The sequence below is a fragment of the Protobothrops mucrosquamatus genome, unplaced genomic scaffold (genome assembly GCF_001527695.2).
Source record: "Protobothrops mucrosquamatus isolate PMUCROS unplaced genomic scaffold, P.Mucros_1.0 scaffold173, whole genome shotgun sequence".
In the NCBI taxonomy this organism is placed as follows: domain Eukaryota; kingdom Metazoa; phylum Chordata; class Lepidosauria; order Squamata; family Viperidae; genus Protobothrops; species Protobothrops mucrosquamatus.
In genome coordinates, this window is record NW_015386533.1 from 247,585 (window position 1) to 267,478 (window position 19,894).

Consider the following 19,894-nt stretch of genomic DNA (forward strand, 5'->3'; position numbering starts at 1 on the left):
TGGAGTGGCAACCCCCACGAACCCGAGCAGCTCCAGAGTTTTTTGGTGTTCACTAACTTCATCCCCTCCTTTGCTGAAATTGCCTTGCCACTGACCGAGCTGTTAAAGACGGGGAAAATGGGTGGGAAGCCGCGACTCTGCCAACCACTCCCATGGTCCATTGAATGCCAAACTGATCCTGAGAAACAATTTACCATTCAAGCTGATGCCAGCGATGTAGCTGTGGGGGCTATTCTTTTGCAAAGGAATGACAGTGGAAATTTACAGCCCTACACTTACACCTCCAAAAAGTTAATGGACACTGAACGAAGGTGGGCAGTCTGGGAGAAAGAGGCTTTCACTGTGAGATGGGCTCTGCTTACTTGGTACCATTTTCTTGAAGGGAGCGACTTGCCTTTTGAAGTATGGACTGATCACAAAAATCTAGAGGCACTAAAAACCCCTTGCAAATTATTTAACTACCTAATATTATGTTGCAGAAATAAACATGTTTTAAAGAAATAAATTACTATGTTAATCTGCCTCTCCTTATAATTTTTTAAAACTTATGTTCAATTATGTCTGATTCTTGGAGACTGCCTGGACAAGTCCCTGCAATTTTCATGATAAGATTTTTCAGAAGTGATGTGACATTGCCTCCTTTCCAGGGCTGAGAGAAAGTGACTAGCAGTAGTCACCCAACTGGCCTTGTGCTTGAGGTGGGACTAAAACTCACAGTTTCCAGATTTCTGGCTTGATGCCTTATTTACTACACCCAATTAGCTCCAATTATTTTTTAAAATGCATTAATTTGACTATAACTACAACTTCTTGGGCTATATTGGCAAGATTCACATAAGAATCAGGATATAAATTCAACACTTGCCAGATAAAAATAGTATTTAGTAGCATATGGACAAAGTATGTGTTGGAATTAGAAATGTAATATAATTTTAGTAGAGCCTCTAAAAAGTAAATGGGAGTTATGATTGCTTGGCTCTAGGAATTAATTTGCTATTTCAATATTATGTCTGTATTTTGCAACAGAGTAATGACTTTCTGCAGAGTCTAAGAACCCTCATTGACTATATTCCTCCATAAAAATGTCAGGTAAGCCTTTTATGAACATTGAGTATTTGTGATTTAAATCAAACCATTGAGACTATTATCAAACGTTTTACATTTTAGCACTGCCTTTTAATATACTCCTTCCTAATAATATTTGCTTCATCAGAGAGTAATTTTTCTACTTTTGCTATTATCTAAAATTGCTTATAAGATGGGATACATATGATTATAATGAACCACATATCTATATTTCACTTGTCTTCATTTTACTCTGAAATATAACATTCAGAAAACGTATTATAAATTATCTTTTCAATGACTTGATAAGAATTATGTTGGCATGAACTTTACTGGAGTAATTTTCTATATCTCTTTCCTCAACCACTTTCTGGAATAATAACTTCATGGCATTCCAGTTTTAACGAATTTCACATGTTATTTCAGCTGTTTTATCTAATTCAGTTGAGATCCCTATAATATTTTCTGTTTCTATTCTCAAACCATGTCCATAGGCTCTGAATAGGAAATAATAACTTGCAAATTGAATTCTTAATAATGGAGAACACAATGTTCATGTCAGCTTTTTAGGTTTTAGTTTTAGATTTATTTTTATAATTTGTAATCCATGTCAATTTGACAGGAGTTGTGGTGCTTGAGTTAATGTATTTCACTGCTATTTTTACCTTCTTTGGGTTAAATAGCTTCAGGCCTGGTAGTACTTGGATGGGAGACTTCCAAGGAATACCAAGGTTACAGGTTGGACTAGAAATTTGTAAAACATCCTGGGAGAGAGTAGAAACAAGCCATCATACTATTCATACTATTTCTAAGAAAACTGTGTGGATGCATGAAGTTACCAGATGTAAAGATTAACTTGACCAGTCTTTATCATTATTAACCTTGGCAATACATTAGTATGTTAACTACAGTTTGATTATAATACATATAGAATATTTGTTATTTTTAAGAGCAGCAGGGAGAGAATTTCTCAAGTGCTTTTTTCATGTTTCTTCACCTGATCTATCTTTCCAATATTTTTTTCTTTTGTGAAATGAATTTCAGATATGGATATGGAAACACTTTTTCATGTCTTCTTCCAGAAATTTATTTGATGTCTCAGTTTAGCTTGCAGTGCTGGTTTATTCATGTTTTCCATCCAAGTAGTAACTAGGTCCAAATCTATTTAATTTCCAAGCCCAGACAAGGTCATGAAATCACAAGGAATCCAGTTTAACTCAAAGAATACTTTTTTTATTTAATAAAGTTCATGTAGAGATTAATTGTACAGTTGGTTGAAGTCCTCAAGCTTCTTTTATTTTTCCAATGTAAATATTTAATACAGACATCCAGTTATTTCTATTGCTAAAGTATTGGTAGAAGACGGTTTTGACATACGCAATATGCAGAAACATCACTGGATAGAAAATTGCCCCCCACAATGTCAAATCTTGACTTGCATCTCGAGAAAATCAGCTGATTTGACCAGCCCCATGCAAAATGGGCAACGCTGAACCGAATTCACATTGGCCATGGCAAATGTCCTGACGCTCCCTACCATATAAGTGGGGCAAAATACCAATTGTGACTGTGGAGCCCAAAAGCAAATTATCCAACATATGGCGACAGAGTACCAAAATAGAGCCTATAATGGAGACTGCTGATTTCCTGGCTGCAACAAATGAAACAAACATATCTGTAATCTAGATATATGTTTATAATACTCTAGATTTTATATTTTACATTTCATATTTTTATCTCTTGTGCTTTTAATTGAAATGTGATGTAAATGTGTCATGCAATAAATAATGTGATACTACATATATAAACTGAATTATAAAGTCCATATGTAAAATACTGGCAAATAGAAAGTAAAGCACTCATGAAGCTTTCTTTTGGCATTGTAATTATGTTGGATATGATTTCCATATCTTTGCTTTCTACCGATTCCTAATACAAAAAAGACAACAAAATCAGAACAATTAATATTAGTTGCATCATCAGATATGATTTAGAATTATCATGACACAGCAGGTGGTAACACCTACATTACCTTTTCTGGGCTTGGAGATTTAGCTGAATTAGGTCTGGTTAGTAGTTGGATAGAAAAGCAAGAAGAATTCCATAGTTGTAGGTTAGACAAACCATTGGTTAAATATTTTTTTAAAAAACCCAGAGGAAGGCAGTATTTCCATACTGCTGTGAAGAAATGAGTAGATCCATTTGCTCATCTGGAACTGAATTGAAGTATCTTTATCTTAATATTGGCTATCCTCTTGTAATGTTTTTGGTCATTTCTGTAATGCTCCTGTGTATGCTTACTCTTTTTGCCTATAGGAAGCCATACTCCCTCCACTGGTGGGCCCTTCTCTGCTCTCACTCCCAGCATATGGCCTCAAGAGATTTTGGCAAAATATGCTCAGGTACATAGATAGCAAAGTGAAAATCTGTTTTGTCCTTATTTTTCTTTTGCAAGAATCATTCATGTCAAGGAATGATTATGAAGGTGTACAAGAATGGTATAAGAATGCTTAGTAGACTTGCAAATCAACTCATACTAACCTTTTGGCAGTAAATGAAGAACTCTTTTGTTCCAGCAGCACCACTCTGCCTTTCTACAGTATGCTGAATGCCAAAGCTCAGCCTGAATCTCCTCTTTGTCATCTGGTTTTTCACCCTTGGCAACAAGGAGACACCAGCCTGTTCACTACTCTGTGTAGAAGGTTCAATGCAGCTGCCTGCATACAAATTCCTTGTTTGTAGCTATCAGGAAAGTGCTTAAATACAAGGCTTGTTTAAAGCATCAGCACATTTAAGTACTGGCATAGTCATATTATTATGAACTCATACTTGTACAAAAAGATTTCTGTACAGCCAATAGGTAAGTTATAATGGAGGAATAAATGGCATACATCTTACTTGAAACTAAGAAAAGAAAAAAAAAGTAAAAAGTCAGTAACTGGTTAATTGCCTCTTAAAATCATGTCTTACATCGGAATGCAGAGAAAATATAAAAGACAGACTTCCCTTATGTTTAAAATGTACATAGATTCTTTTAAAAAATACTTTGTGGGATGGTTGACAATGATAACTTATTCAGATTGGCATATATAAATAGCTATGCATATTGATGGCTAAAGGTTGTCATGGGTCCATTTGTATTAAGTCAGGTAGTTAATCTATTTTAAATTAAATATGATTTGATATATTTTTTTCTTCTTAATGAAATTGGGACATTGTAACATAATACAATAGTAATAGTTCATACTACAGCCTCACTGCTTTAATGAATTAAATAATATATAAGTTAAAGAACTGATGATTGCTAGGTTAGAAGAATGGCTGTGACAAACAACCATAAAAATGTGTGCACACCACAGATGGTGAAACACTAGCAACATTTTTGGTATGAAATACGTTGGGCAAGGAACAGATGCTGATTTGGAGCAGTGAAAGAACAATGGTGATAGAAATTTCCTTTAAATTCTTGATTTATCTATCTTAGAGAAATAGATAGAATGTGGAGGAATAGCCTTTGTGCTGTTAAGGTGTGTTGGCTGGTGATTAAGAAAGAGGAAACCAGGTTAGAGGAGACATTTGAGAGCAGTCACTGCTCATTTTGGATATCAGCAATGTATAAAAGTATTGCATTTGACCCTTGCATTAACTGACAAATAGCATTTCTTTTCTTTTCTTTTCCAGAAAGAAGAGTCTGTTGAACAGCTAGAGATCCAATATGATGAATTTGGTTTCCGAGTTGGCAAAGAAGGCAAGTTCTTCATTTCTGAAAGGCTTGACTTGTGATCAGATCCCTCTCAGTTTCTCATTTAGAAGTTTTTATTCCCACTAACACTATTTCATTTCTTTATTTTTTATTTCATTTATTTCATTTAATATTTTGAAAGAATATCAATGAAAAAGATATCTCAGACAATAGATATAAAATAGATAAGCCCTATGTCATTTCTTGTTTAGGACTATACCTTAAAATTACTTTGAGTGTGAAGAAGAAAAGTGCTATCTTTAACTATGAGAATTATGAATTTGGGATCTTTTAGTTATGAGAGCATCCATTTATGTGCATGAATTTTGTTTGAAATGCACATAAGTGACAGCCAAAAAAGAATTAGAGATGCAACTTCTTCGAGCATATATCAGGTTTCATCCTACAAATGTGTTTTTGGGTTGGTTTTTTTTTGGAAAATCAGATTAATCTGATTCAGTATCTACATTTTCAAGAAAGCATTTTTATTTTCCTTTCATTTGAATTCATACATCCTTGATTCATCCAATTGTGAATTAGGAATTATCTCCAAATCAAAGTTCAGAAACTTGTTCTCCAATTATCTTTTGGAATACCTAAATATTTAGAGACTTGATTATTTTTCCAATGTTATTTTTTCCCCACTGGTTTGGATATACTACAGATAGTGCAGAGCCACCCAGCAAACTTTTGGGGATCTCGCTGATTGAAGAGCCACAGCAGAGACTGAAATGGCAAGCCCATCTGGAGTTCACACACAATCATGATGTGGGAGACCTCACATGGGATAAGATTGAAGTCACACTTCAACATTCAGACAAACTACGTTCTCTGGTTTTGGCTGGCATTCCTCACAGTATGAGGCCTCAGGTAAGACTACTCAGGAAAGAAAATTTGCCTGTAAGAACTTCTGACTACATTCAACACCTTTTCAACAATTTTTCCTCAGTTATGGATGAGACTGTCAGGTGCTTTACTCAAAAAGAGAAATTCAGAAATGTCTTACCGAGAAATTGTGAAAAACAGCTCCAATGATGAAACAATTGCTGCTAAACAGGTGAGTACTTCTCAGTGTTAATTCTTTGGGAAATGAAATCAGTAACAATTCTGTTCTTGCACAGAGCAAGGGCTTAAACCATGTGGAACCCTGAGCTTCCTTTGTGTAGTTCTCTGAGCTTTTCTGACCATGATTGCTGCAAATTGCAAACATAGTTTAAATAGGCATACAATTAAAAATACAATTAAAAACAAATCAAAGAAACTTTTCCAAACTACTCCCCCCAATACCCTGGCCACATTTGTGCTTTATCCAGTTCACAGTCCTCAGCACTACAAAATGTTACCGATTTCAAGCTTAAAGAGGTAAGCTCAATCATCTTTCCAGGACTGAGTGGAAAGCATTTGCCAGCAGATTTACCTTTATAGTTTAAAGATCAAAGAGGAATGATGTGCATATATCATATTATATAAAAAGTGTAATTAACAGAATGTGGGAATATGCAGATTTAAATATAGAATTCTGTAAGTACCTGCCTTTATCAACACAGATCTACTTGCTGTGTATAGTGAGGCTGATTACTCTGAGGGAAAGATTTTACATAAAAGATTCTTATGCAACAGCTGAGATTACGATGTGTTAATAAATAGTGATGAAGCACTTTGTTGTTGAATTAAACAGTGAGCACTGTTGTAAAATAATTTTTCATACTGGCAGAAGTGAGAATATGTATTTTGCAAAAGTGTATTGAGGATAGAAACAAATAGAAGTACTACCTACTTTTGCACCTTCAACATCTGCAGATGAAGCATTGCAGAATGATTTGTATAGTATCTCTCCTTTTGTTTAACATTTACATAAAAGAAAATCATCGAGTGAGGTCAGCTGCCAGTTTGGGGTCTGGTATCAATATGCTGATGATACCCAGTTGTATTTTTCAATCCCAGGCTGGCCAGGTAAGGCTGCTGAAGTTCCCAGTGCCTGGAGGCTCTGCAGACCTGGATGGGGAGAGACTGACTCTGACTCAGTCCTTCCAAGTCCGAGTGGCTTTAGCTATTGGGACCCACCCAGATCTGGGGATTTTCTATGTTTAATCCTGAATTGGATGCACTCCCCTAGTCAGAGTGGTGCACCACTTGGATATTCCTTTGGACTCGCTGCTCCTGCTCAGAGTGGGTGTAGTCTGTGTCCCCATTATTAAACAGTGTCATCTTTCAGACTAAGGAGATACCTCTTCTTGGTAGCAGTGCTTACTCTCTGGAAGGAGGTCCCTTCTGGGCTCCATATGGTTAGGGTATCCTGACTATTTATCCAAGCTTTAGAATAGGGTGGATGGGATGCCTGTGTTTGTGATATTTATATTTGCTTTTTTGTGGATCGCCACCTTGTGATTATTTTGTAGTTATTTTTGAAATTTTTTTATCCCACCTTTATTACTTTTATAAGTAACCTAAGTTGGTGAACATACTTAATACTGTTCCCTCCTCCTCCTATTTTTTCCACAGCATGAGGTGAGTTGGACTAAGAGAGAGTGACTGGCCCAAAATCACCCAGCCAGTTTCCCTGCTTAAAGTGGACTAGAATTCACTGTCTAATGGTTTCTAGCCTGGTACCTTAACCGCTAGACCAAACTGACTCTTTGTTTTTTGTTATGGTTAATAATATGTATCTTCTTGTTTTTTGTTATTTTATTATAAACCAACCAGAATTGGTTGCAGTTGATTGGCATAATGAAAAGGAAGGAAGGAAGGAAGGAAGGAGAGAGAGAGAAAGAAAGAAAGAAAGAAAGAAAGAGAAAGAAAGAAAGAAAGAAAAAGAAAGAAAGAAAGAAAGAAAGAAAAAGAAAGAAAGAAAGAAAGAATATTTATAAGTTAACTCTTACTTTGCGAGCTGTGCAAAATGGGAATGTTCCATTTTGGAGGTGGCTAGAAGATTAGGAGAAGATCCCACCCTCCACCCTATCTATACATTGATCTTTTTATCTCTTTTAATATTAATTTAATGTTTTAACTTTTAATGTGTAATGTTTTAATCCTATTCTAATATTTATGGTATTGTGAGCCACCTATAGTCACTTGTTAGAGAGATGAGTGGTATACAAATAAATAAAAGTCACAGCATACTGTCAGCTAAAGAATATGAAATTAGAGTTAGAACTGTGAAGACCTGAAAAAGTAGTTGGCAAAATTAGAAAAAAGTACATCTAACTATATACTTCTTAATTTTCTACACCAACCATATTTTTGAATAAACCAAGATAAATATAATGTATTTTGTAAAATAATATAATGAAATAATAAAAAAGGGGGTGAAAAAAGTCTTTACATTTTTCTGCTAAAAGAAAGCCAAACATTTTTTTGTGTCTGGGAAAATTTCTGGGAATGTTTTATCTCTCAGGGAAAAGCTCAACAGTCACCGATTTTAAGTGCTTATCTTTGATTCTTGATATTTCTCAGATTGAAAAGGATTTACTCCGCACTATGCCCAGCAATGCCTGTTTCTCCAACATGGATAGCATTGGAGTACCACGGTTACGCAGAATTTTACGTGGCTTGGCTTGGTTATATCCTGAAATTGGGTACTGTCAAGGCACTGGCATGGTAAAATATTTTTTCTGATTATGAAATGTATTTTTGTTATGGCCATTTCCTTTAAGAATCTGTTCACAGAAAGGTGAGGAACAAATTCACTCTCAGTCCAGCTCTTGAACTAATTGTAGAAAATCACAGGCAATCAAACTTTTTATCAATTTTTCTTATATATATTTAATTATATTTTGAACTTGCTATTTAGGTAATATGTAGGCTTCCATTTAGCGACACCTGTCAACATAATCACATGGAAATTGTGGCCCAGAGTTGTGGATATATCCCAGGGAATCCCAACCTAGTGCCACAACTAAGCTGTCCAAGCTCCAAGACATAGGAGGCAAAATTATTAGAATTCTAATTTTCAAATGCTTCCTTTCTTTTCTGCCATTGTACAGATAAGACTGTCTTGTATTTAAATAGTATTTTTTAAGCAGAACGAATTCCTTTTTGTGATCACAAGTGCTTTAATTCTGACTTTTAGATCTTCTTTTTCTTCATGCTAGGTGGTAGCTTCCTTACTTCTCTTCTTAGAAGAGGAAGATGCCTTCTGGATGATGTGTGCTGTCATTGAAGATCTGGTGCCAGCCTCCTACTTCAGTACCACCCTGATGGGGGTCCAGACTGATCAACGTGTCCTGCGTCATCTCATTGTGCAATACCTACCACAGCTGGACAAACTTCTTCAGGAACATGACATTGGTAAGGACCTTTTATCTGCTAATTATTTTGATTTGCTGAGATGGGGCAGTTGTAATAAATTGCAATTTAATGGAGGAATAATCACTTGCTAATAGGAGAGCATCCAAATGCAATCTTTAGCATGACACATTGCCAATTCTTAAAATCATTCTCAGGCAGAAGATTTTGGAGACCCATTATCAGTTAAAGCACAAATACTTGATTTGTTTTAAAGCAATTCCTAAATACAGTTTCTCGTGTATATATTATGTTAGGGTTCTTTGGCTATTTTACATTCTTCCTATAAGCAGGTAATTTCATTTTTAAAGAAGCCTTCAGTTCAATTTTAAGACTTTAACATTCAGTTCTGTGAGTAACAGCATACTGAACAATGATAATAATGCTAATAATGTAGGTCAGAAATTATTTCCACACAATTTACTTCTGTAAATATGTGTCTATGAATTCAGGAACATTCTGGTTTTGAACATTTCATCTATGGAAAAAATAATGTGTTTAGTTGCTGGCAATGACATATGTTAAGATGAATTAAGAACAATGTATTTTCTTCATTGTTTAAAGCAGGGGTAGTTAACCTTGGCTCTTTTATGACTCGTGGACTTCAACTCCCAGAATTCCTGAGCCAGCTAAGCTGGCTCATGAATTCTGGGAATTGAAGTCCACGAGTCATAAAAGAGCCAAGGTTGACTACCCCCGGTTTAAAGCAATAATGTTAATGCTCTTGTTTATGTTGGAAATGAAAAGAACAAGCATGAAATTGACAGATCAACTGATGTTATATATTTATTTCTATTCACAGAGCTCTCCCTCATTACCCTACATTGGTTTCTTACATCATTTGCTAGTGTGGTGCATATCAAGCTATTGCTGCGTATCTGGGACTATTTTTTCTACCAAGGCTCCATTGTTCTCTTTCAGGTTACACTGGGTATGCTCAGTTTGAAGGTAACCAACATTTTATAAAATTTCTCAACTCCCTCTTTTTCTTCCTCTCATGGAATGGAATGGGCATGCTACATGGGGTGGATAGAATTCAAGACTTCCTAGCACTTTGAGGATCTTGGGAAGAAGGAGATCATTTCAGGAAAGAATGAAAAGTTATTATATTTTGCTCACTTAAAACTCAGGCAATCTTTGGATTCTCTACATCTCCATAGCCTTAACATTTTTCTCTTTGGCCTTCTGTAATAGTGCCACTAGCCTAGTTTATAGACAAGACATTAAATACTGTTTACATTTAAAAATATGTGTATTTCTGGATAGAGCTAGAAAAATCAGTAAATGCACATTTCTAACACCAGAAGTAAGTATGTTGTTATCTTGGTTTATCTTGAATGCATTGATGGTGCAGATAAGTAGATGCATGGCTATTCAATATTAATGGATTAGTGAAACCCATCATTTTATGTGTTATTTTGTAACCTTGATTTATTCTGATAAAGATTTTTTTTTGAAGTTTTCTTCTCTTGACCAACATATACCTTTTCTTTTTTGTGCATTCATGAGAATCTGTTACCTGCAATGGGGCTTATTCCAAGTTAGGTGCAGGCAGACTGCAGACAGAAAGAGCCTGTATTTTGCCCTGTATAAACTATTCATTTGTGTGATAGTCCTTGACTTGCAATCATTTGTTTAGTGACCATTCGAAATTACATTGGCATTGAAAAAAGTGACTTGCAACTGGGTTTTACACTTAGGACTGTTGTGGCCATCCCCGTGGTCACGTGATCAGAATTCAGGTGCTTGGCAACTGGCATGTATTTATAACAGTTGCAGTGTTGTGGGATCATGTGATCACCATTTGTATCTTTCCCAGCTGGCTTCCGACAAGCAAGGTCAGGGGGGAAGCTACATTCACTTAATGACCATGTGATTCACATAACAACTGCAGTGATTTGCTTAATAACTGTGGCAAAAAGTGGGACAAAATTCACTTAACAACTGCCTTGCTTAGCAATGGAAATGTTGAGCTCAATTGTGGTCATAAGTCAAGGACTACCTGTAACTTGTCCAGAGTGGCTGTTGTATATCACTTGTGACTGAAAATCTGGGTGTTGGTGAGAAATTACTTTGCATGCAACTTTCATCTAAAGTCAGGAAATATAAGAATTCTTACAATCCACTTAAAACAATAGTTTATTTGTTCATCAAGTTAAGCTTAGCCAGAGTTTACTAAAAGTAGTTCCCAAATTCCTGAGAGGAACAGTACCTTGCTCAATAGTAGTAACTGTGAGAGAGACCTCGGAGTCCTAGTGGACAATCACTCAAATATGAGCCAGCAGTGTGCTGCAGCTGCCAAAAAGGCCAACACAGTGCTGGGCTGCATTAACAGAGGGATAGAATCAAGATCACGTGAAGTATTAATACCACTTTACAATGCCTTGGTAAGGCCACACTTGGAATACTGCATCCAGGTTTGGTCACCACGATGTAAAAAAGATGTTGAGACTCTAGAAAGAGTACAGAGAAGAGCAACAAAGATGATTAGGGGACTGGAGGCTAAAGCATATAAGGAACGGCAGGACAAGAAGCAACGGATGGAAACTAATCAAGGAGACAAGCAACCTACAACTAAGGAGAAACTTCCTGACAGTTAGAACAATTAACCAATGGAACAACCTGCCTCCAGAAGCGGTGAATGCTCCAACACTGGAAGTTTTTAAGAAGAGACTGGACAGCCATTTGTCCGAAATGGTATAGGGTTTCCTGCCTGAGCAGGGGGTTGGATTAGATGACCTCCAAGGTCCCTTCCAACTTTACTACTACTACTACTACTACTACTACTACTATTATTATTACTATTATTATTATTATTATTATTATTATTATTATTATTATTATTATTATTATTATTAAGACAAGATAACTACTTCCAAGATATAAATATTTGCCTCTGAGAGTAATATATCTTTATCAAGTATCTGCTCTAGGCATCATTGAGTAGCCAATATGAAATGAGCAAGCAAAGCAGTGACTGGTTTTATCTTGCTTTGAACCTCCTAACCATTCCCCCATTGGATTAGGATTAAGTACAACAAATGGGAGCAAAAATATTCTATAGGATGATTCAACTGTATCATACAGAATAACTTGTCCATATTAACACAGGAAGATGAACTCACCCAGTCTGAGAACTCTGCATCTATCTTCAACACCCTCTCGGATATCCCATCTCAGATTGAAGATCCAGATGTGCTCCTACAGGAAGCTGTACGTGTTGCTGGCTCACTGACAGATGTAGTAGTAGAAACTCAGCGTTGCAAGCACCTTGCTTACCTCATTGCAGACCAAGGGCAGCTACTCAGCCCTGGTGCTACAGTAAACTTATCAAAGGTATGTTTTTAAAGCCTTATATGCTTCATAGGTTCAAAATATATTTGGCCTTGGTTTCCATTGTCTTTGATAGTAATGATGGTGTGTCACAGTCTTATATATTCTGTGAATAAATGCTCCCAGGCTCCCCAAATCTGTTACCACTATTTCAACTCTATATCACTTTTGTCACCTGCATTTCCTCCCCGCATCCATTTCTTGACCATAATTTTCAAAATATACTTTATAATTCTTAACAAAGTGCAATTGCTTAGTAAAGGTTTTTTTAAAATACTTTTCTCCCTTTTTATGCATTGCTTTTCCATTTCACTCAGATTGTGCGACGCAGAACACAGCGTAGGAAGTCTGGAATCACATCACTCCTTTTTGGTAATAAAAAAAATTACGTAATAAAATATTTAATTCCCTGGAAAGAATACCACAGTTGAAGGTTGCTAATGGCTTTCTGTGTTTATTGCCAAACCATGTATTTGCTTTTAGCTAGGTTAAGCGGAATAGTGCTTCTCTGTGAGCCCATCCCTAAAGGCAACTCAGAAGTTGCAGCTAATGTAGAACATGGGAACTTTTAGAGCAGGGGTAGTCAACCTTGGCTCTTTTATGACTCGTGGACTTCAACTCCCAGAATTCCTGAGCCAGCTGTGCTGGCTCAGGAATTCTGGGAGTTGAAGTCCACGAGTCATAAAAGAGCCAAGGTTGACTACCCCTGTTTTAGAGTCTCAATAATATGAGCCAGCACTGTGCTGCAGCTGCCAAAAAGGCCAACACAGTGCTAGGCTGCATTAACAGAGGGATAGAATCAAGATCACGTGAAGTGTTAAACCACTTTACAATGCCTTGGTAAGGCCACACTTGGAATACCGCGTCTAGTTTTGGTCACCACGATGTAAAAAAGATGTTGAGACTCTAGAAAGAATACAGAGAAGAGCAACAAAGATGATTAGGGGACTGGAGGCTAAAATATATAAGGAACGGTTACTGGAATTGGGTATGTCTAGTTTAATGAAGAGACAGACGAGGGGGGACATGATAGCAGTGTTCCAATATCTCAGGGGCTGCCACAAAGAAGAGGGAGTCAAGCTATTTTCCAAGGCTTCTGAAGGTAGGACAAGAAGCAACGGATGGAAACTAATCAAGGAGAGAAGCAACCTAGAACTAAGAAGAAACTTCCTGACAGAACAATTAACCAGTGGAACAACCTGCCTCCAGAAGTGGTGAATGCTCCAACACTGGAAGTTTTTAAGAAGAGACTGGACAGCCATTTGTCCGAAATGGTATAGGGTTTCCTGCCTGAGCAGGGGGTTGGACTAGATGACCTCCAAGGTCCCTTCCGACTTTGCTATTATTATTATTATTATATGTTTGAGCTCTTAAATGGTTAGGACCTTGAACTTGAAGAAACGCCTCTACCAATAGGTACCTTCTCAAACACGAAGCTCTGCAGGTAGATCTCTTTTCAGCATCCCAGAATTGGAAAGATCATCTACAAGGAATGAACTCTTTTCTGTTGTGCCATCTCAGCTTTGGAATTACAGATAGTTGTCAGAATTGTTTACTTTTCAATGCTAGATAAAGACCTGAATTTTTTACTCCTGCATTTGAGATTTAACAGCTACAGCAGCCTGGTCATACTATATTTTCTCTTATAAAAATATGTGCCTCTTTGTTATTGTATTGTGGCTATGACTTGTTCAGTTAATTTAAAATTTTGCTTATTTTTTTGCCTCATTTTACTGTTTTATCATAGATATTGTATAGATTGTAACTCACCTTGGGATTGTTAAAATGTTGGGCAAACTATATGTATTTTAACTCATATAAAAACATGAGTTAATCCTCTAACACTAGTGGTTGTACAACCTAGTTCCTTCTGATTTAAATGAAATGATGTTCATTTGAAATTTTTTCAGTACCTGCAGTGAACCAATTTTGCTATTTCAGAGAAATTGTTTCTTACTTCTAGGAGAAGATGATATGGAGGCACTGAAAGCCAAAAATATTAAGCAAACAGAGCTAGTTGAAGATTTGCGTGAGGCCATCCTACAAGTGGCCCAGCATTTCCAGTGTGTGGATCCCAAGAGTTGCAGCATAGTGAGTATGGAACTATCCTCATGGACACAGCTATTTATTCTGTTAATAACATAGCTACATTTATGTTTAAGGGGAGGCACAGTTTTGTATGATTGTCATGGAGAAAATTTATCCTATGTGGTCACTAAGAGATGATACCAGATTGATGGCACATCAATACAAATAGATTTGTATAGTATTAGAATGGAAGAATATAGCTTACTGCTGTTCACCCTGCTGTCCAGGACTTGACTCCAGATTATACCATGGAAAGCCACCAGCGAGACCATGAAAGCTATGTTGCGTGTTCCCGTAACCAGCGACGACGTGCCAAGGCATTGTTGGATTTTGAGCGTCATGATGATGATGAACTAGGCTTCCGCAAGAACGATATCATCACGGTATGGTGGTCAGGACCAACACAATATGACATTAGACAGTGGGAAATTGAGATGACCTAATACTATAATATTGTATGAATAAGGAACAACAAATGTACTGATTTTTTTAATTTGTTTTATTTGTGCTGGACAAAACCATAACTAAAAAAACCCAGAAAATCATAATTACATATTTACATAAATGAGGAATCCTTGGTGCTGTCTGAGCTTGGTTATTTTCTTGCAGACATTTCATTACCCAAACTAGGTAACGTCATCAGTGCTAGGAAGGAGTGGGATTTGTTCTCTGTTTTTATAGTAACTTGCCCTGTCAATGTTGATGGGGGTGGTCTTCGAGGCTCTATGGTTGGGCTGTTTACTATTGCCTTGTTTGGCAGTTCCTTGATTGGGATATTGTTTACTTCTTGATTGTTGGTCTGATGTTAATCTTGGAGTTAATCTATGCTCATCTGGGCTTTGATTGCCAGTGGGGAGATGTTTTGATCTTTTTGTCCCCTTTTTGGCTTGTTGATTGTCTCTTTTGCACAGTATGTAGATTTTGTTTATGTTTATGTGTCTATTGATGGCTAATTTGTCAGAGTGACGGCTTCTAAAAATTCTCTAGTGTTTTTGGGCTTGGCTTGGTCTAGAATGGCCACAGTTTCCTATTGAAACAAATTATGCATCAATAGACACATGGACATGAATCTCAGAATCTGCCATTTTCATTTTTCCTGAAATATAACTTTTTGTTCTAGAGCAGGGGTCCCCAACCTATGGACCACGGCCCAGTGTGCTAGTGCTGCTGCGTGAGCACTAGTGGCCCCATTTGTGCAGGTGTGGGGGCGCTAGCACCGCTGCTAGCGTCACACAGGTGCTAGGGGCCCATTTGCACATGTGCGTGGGCGCTGGTGGCCCACATACACGGTGCCAGCATGCCACCAGCGGTGCTGTGGGGGCTGCTTGCGCATGCACATGGACCACTAGGTTGTGTGCATGCTAGCACCACAGTGTGCACGCCCGTTTGCACATGCACGTGCGGGGCCACACAGGTGCACATTTTCCTGCTCCTTCCTTTCCTTCTGGGCCGCCAAGCCAGAAAGGTTGGGGAGTTCTGTTCTAGAGTACTCTGGAGAATTTAGAGAGAAATAGGTGGCTGAATCTAAATTAGCTTTTCTCTTCTTTATGGTCTTTTAGAATTAAATAGCAAAGTTGATCCCAATTCATGACAGATACACTTGAATTCTCTTCACCTCTCATTTCCTGTTCTTATTTGCCATTTTTTCTGTCTTTTTCTGTGTGTAATTATTATTTTTCCTTTCCATTTCTGTAGATTATATCCCAGAAAGATGAACACTGTTGGGTGGGCGAACTAAATGGCTTGCGAGGTGAGTGAAAATGGGACTTAACAAAGTTTTTTTTTATATATTTACGTTTTTTAACTAGCTGAAGTTTTATCCTTTTACTGCTTTTTTAAAAAATAGGTTGGTTTCCTGCAAAATTTGTAGAGGTCCTGGATGAACGGAGCAAAGAGGTAATCTTGTGTACATACCTTATGGCTGAATCTTGGTCAGTCTCTTGGCTCAACACATTCTATTATATTTTGGCCCAAATGCAAATCAAAATATAAGAAAACCAGGGAATTAATTAAATGTACTGTAAGATCTAATTCGAAATTGGTAAGAAATCTTTTAAGAATAGCAAGTGAAAAGGCAAATAGGAAATTATTTAGAAATACTGTAGCAGCTTTTCCCATACATTTTGGGTTTATAACAGAGTTAGAAGGGACCTTCGAGGTCTTCTAGTCCAACCCCCTGCTCAAGCAGGAGACCCTATACCAGTGATGGCGAACCTTTTGGAGACCGAGTGCCCAAACTGCAACCCAAAACCCACTTATTTATCGCAAAGTGCCAACATGGCAATTTAACCTGAATACTGAGGTTTTAGTTTAGAAAAAACAACTCATATAGTAACATCTTTTGTCTTAAAAGAAAAACACAATAACAAAGCTTTCAATGATACAAACAACTTTTTATTGAAAGACCTGGAGGAACATTNTGCTCCAACACTGGAAGTTTTTAAGAAGAGACTGGACAGCCATTTGTCCGAAATGGTATAGGGTTTCCTGCCTGAGCAGGGGGTTGGACTAGATGACCTCCAAGGTCCCTTCCAACTTTACTATTATTATTATTATTATTATTATTATTATTATTATTATTATTATTATTATTATTATTATTATTATTATTATTATTATGTTTGAGCTCTTAAATGGTTAGGACCTTGAACTTGAAGAAACGCCTCCGCCAATAGGTACCTTCTCAAACACGAAGCTCTGCAGGTAGATCTCTTTTCAGCATCCCAGAATTGGAAAGATCATCTACAAGGAATGAACTCTTTTCTGTTGTGCCATCTCAGCTTTGGGATTACAGATAGTTGTCAGAATTGTTTACTTTTCAATGCTAGATAAAGACCTACATTTTTTACTCCTGCATTTGAGATTTAACAGCTACAGCAGCCTGGTCATACTATATTTTCTCTTATAAAAATATGTGCCTCTTTGTTATTGTATTGTGGCTATGACTTGTTCAATTAATTTAAAATTTTGCTTATTTTTTTGCCTCATTTTACTGTTTTATCATAGATATTGTATAGATCAGGGGTAGTCAACCTTGGCTCTTTTATGACTCGTGGACTTCAACTCCCAGAATTCTGGGAGTTGAAGTCCACAAGTCATAAAAGAGCCAAGGTTGACTACCCCTGGTATAGATTGTAACTCACCTTGGGATTGTTAAAATGTTGGGCAAACTATATGTATTTTAACTCATATAAAAACATGAGTTAATCTTTTAACACTAGTGGTTGTACAACCTAGTTCCTTCTGATTTAAATGAAATGATGTTCATTTGAAATTTTGTCAGTACCTGCAGTGAACCAATTTTGCTATTTCAGAGAAATTGTTTCTTACTTCTAGGAGAAGATGATGTGGAGGCACTGAAAGCCAAAAATATTAAGCAAACAGAGCTAGTTGAAGATTTGCGTGAGGCCATCCTACAAGTGGCCCAGCATTTCCAGTGTGTGGATCCCAAGAGTTGCAGCATAGTGAGTATGGAGCTATCCTCATGGACACGCTATTTATTCTGTTAATAACATAGCTACATTTATGTTTCCAATTTAAGGGGAGGCATAGTTTTGTATGATTGTCATGGAGAAAATTTATCCTATGTGGTCACTAAGAGATGATACCAGATTGATGGCACATCAATACAAATAGATTTGTATAGCATTAGAATGGAAGAATATAGCTTACTGCTGTCCACCCTGCTGTCCAGGACTTGACTCCAGATTATACAATGGAAAGCCACCAGCGAGACCATGAAAGCTATGTTGCGTGTTCCCGTAACCAGCGACGACGTGCCAAGGCATTGTTGGATTTTGAGCGTCATGATGATGATGAACTAGGCTTCCGCAAGAACGATATCATCACGGTATGGTGGTCAGGACCAACACAATATGACATTAGACAGCGGGAAATTGAGATGACCTATTACTATAATATTGTATGAATAAGGAACAACAAATGTACTGATTTTTTTTAATTTGTTTTATTTGTGCTGGACTAAACCATAACTAAAAAAACACAGAAAATCATAATTACATATTTACATAAATGAGGAATCCTTGGTGCTGTCTGAGCTTGGTTATTTTCTTGTAGACATTTCATTACCCAAACTAGGTAACGTCATCAGTGCTAGGAAGGAGTGGGATTTGTTCTCTGTTTTTATAGTAACTTGCCCTGTCAGTGTTGATGGGGGTGGTCTTCGAGGCTCTATGGTTGGGCTGTTTACTATTGCCTTGTTTGGCAGTTCCTTGATTGGGATATTGTTTACTTCTTGATTGTTGGTCTGATGTTAATCTTGGAGTTAATCTATGCTTATCTGGGCTTTGATTGCCAGTGGGGAGATGTTTTGATCTTTTTGTCCCCTTTTTGGTTTGTTGATTATCTCTTTTGCACAGTATGTAGATTTTGTTTATGTTTATGTGTCTATTGATGGCTAATTTGTCAGTGACGGCTTCTGAAAATTCTCTAGTGTTTTTGGGCTTGGCTTGGTCTAGAATGGTCACAGTTTTCCATTGAAACAAATTATGCATCAATAGACACATGGACATGAATCTCAGAATCTGCCATTTTCATTTTTCCTGAAATATAATTTTTTGTTCTAGAGCAGGGGTCCCCAACCTCTGGGCCACGCTTTGTGCATGTGTGGGGGCGCTAGCACCACTGCTAGCATCACACAGGTGCTAACGGCCCATTTGCACATGTGCATGGGCGCTAGTGGCCCGCATACACGTGGGTGCCAGCATGCCATCAGCGGTCCTGTGGGGGCTGCTTGCGCATGCACATGGGCCACTAGCTTGTGTGCATGCTACCACCACAGTGCGCATGCACGTTTGCACATGCACGTGCGAGACCACACAGGTGCACATTTTCCTGCTCCTTCCTTTCCTTCTGGGCCGTCAAGCCGGAAAGGTTGGGGAGCTCTGTTCTAGAATACTTTGGAGAATTTAGAGAGAAATAGGTGGCTGAATCTAAATTAGCTTTTCTCTTCTTTATGGTCTTTTAGAATTAAATAGCAAAGTTGATCCCAATTCATGACAGATACACTTGAATTCACCTCTCATTTCCTGTTCTTATTTGCCATTTTTTCTGTCTTTTTCTGTGTGTAATTATTATTTTTCCTTTCCATTTCTGTAGATTATATCCCAGAAAGATGAACACTGTTGGGTGGGTGAGCTGAATGGCTTGCGAGGTGAGTGAAAATGGGACTTAACAAAGTTTTTTTTTATATTTACGTTTTTTAACTAGCTGAAGTTTTATCCTTTTACTGCTTTTTTAAAAAATAGGTTGGTTTCCTGCAAAATTTGTAGAGGTCCTGGATGAACGGAGCAAAGAGGTAATCTTGTGTACATACCTTATGGCTGAATCTCGGTCAGTCTCTTGGCTCAACACATTCTATTA

General features: G+C 37.3%; 1 protein-coding gene across 1 annotated transcript in view; it reads left to right on the top strand.

Annotated features, from left to right (window-relative positions):
• The first annotated feature begins 992 nt into the window (after window positions 1–992).
• SGSM3 (small G protein signaling modulator 3) overlaps window positions 993–19,894 on the top strand; it is a 30,705-nt gene continuing 11,803 nt past the window's right edge. The window contains exons 1-14 of the mRNA XM_015813588.1: window positions 993–1,089; window positions 3,382–3,467; window positions 4,747–4,813; window positions 5,472–5,677; window positions 5,757–5,864; window positions 8,261–8,404; window positions 8,899–9,094; window positions 9,894–10,039; window positions 12,203–12,427; window positions 12,742–12,796; window positions 14,388–14,515; window positions 14,740–14,895; window positions 16,208–16,262; window positions 16,359–16,408. Coding sequence (XP_015669074.1) covers window positions 1,083–1,089; window positions 3,382–3,467; window positions 4,747–4,813; window positions 5,472–5,677; window positions 5,757–5,864; window positions 8,261–8,404; window positions 8,899–9,094; window positions 9,894–10,039; window positions 12,203–12,427; window positions 12,742–12,796; window positions 14,388–14,515; window positions 14,740–14,895; window positions 16,208–16,262; window positions 16,359–16,408 — 1,629 coding nt within the window. The 5' untranslated portion in view covers window positions 993–1,082. The remainder of the gene's footprint in view (window positions 1,090–3,381; window positions 3,468–4,746; window positions 4,814–5,471; window positions 5,678–5,756; window positions 5,865–8,260; window positions 8,405–8,898; window positions 9,095–9,893; window positions 10,040–12,202; window positions 12,428–12,741; window positions 12,797–14,387; window positions 14,516–14,739; window positions 14,896–16,207; window positions 16,263–16,358; window positions 16,409–19,894) is intronic.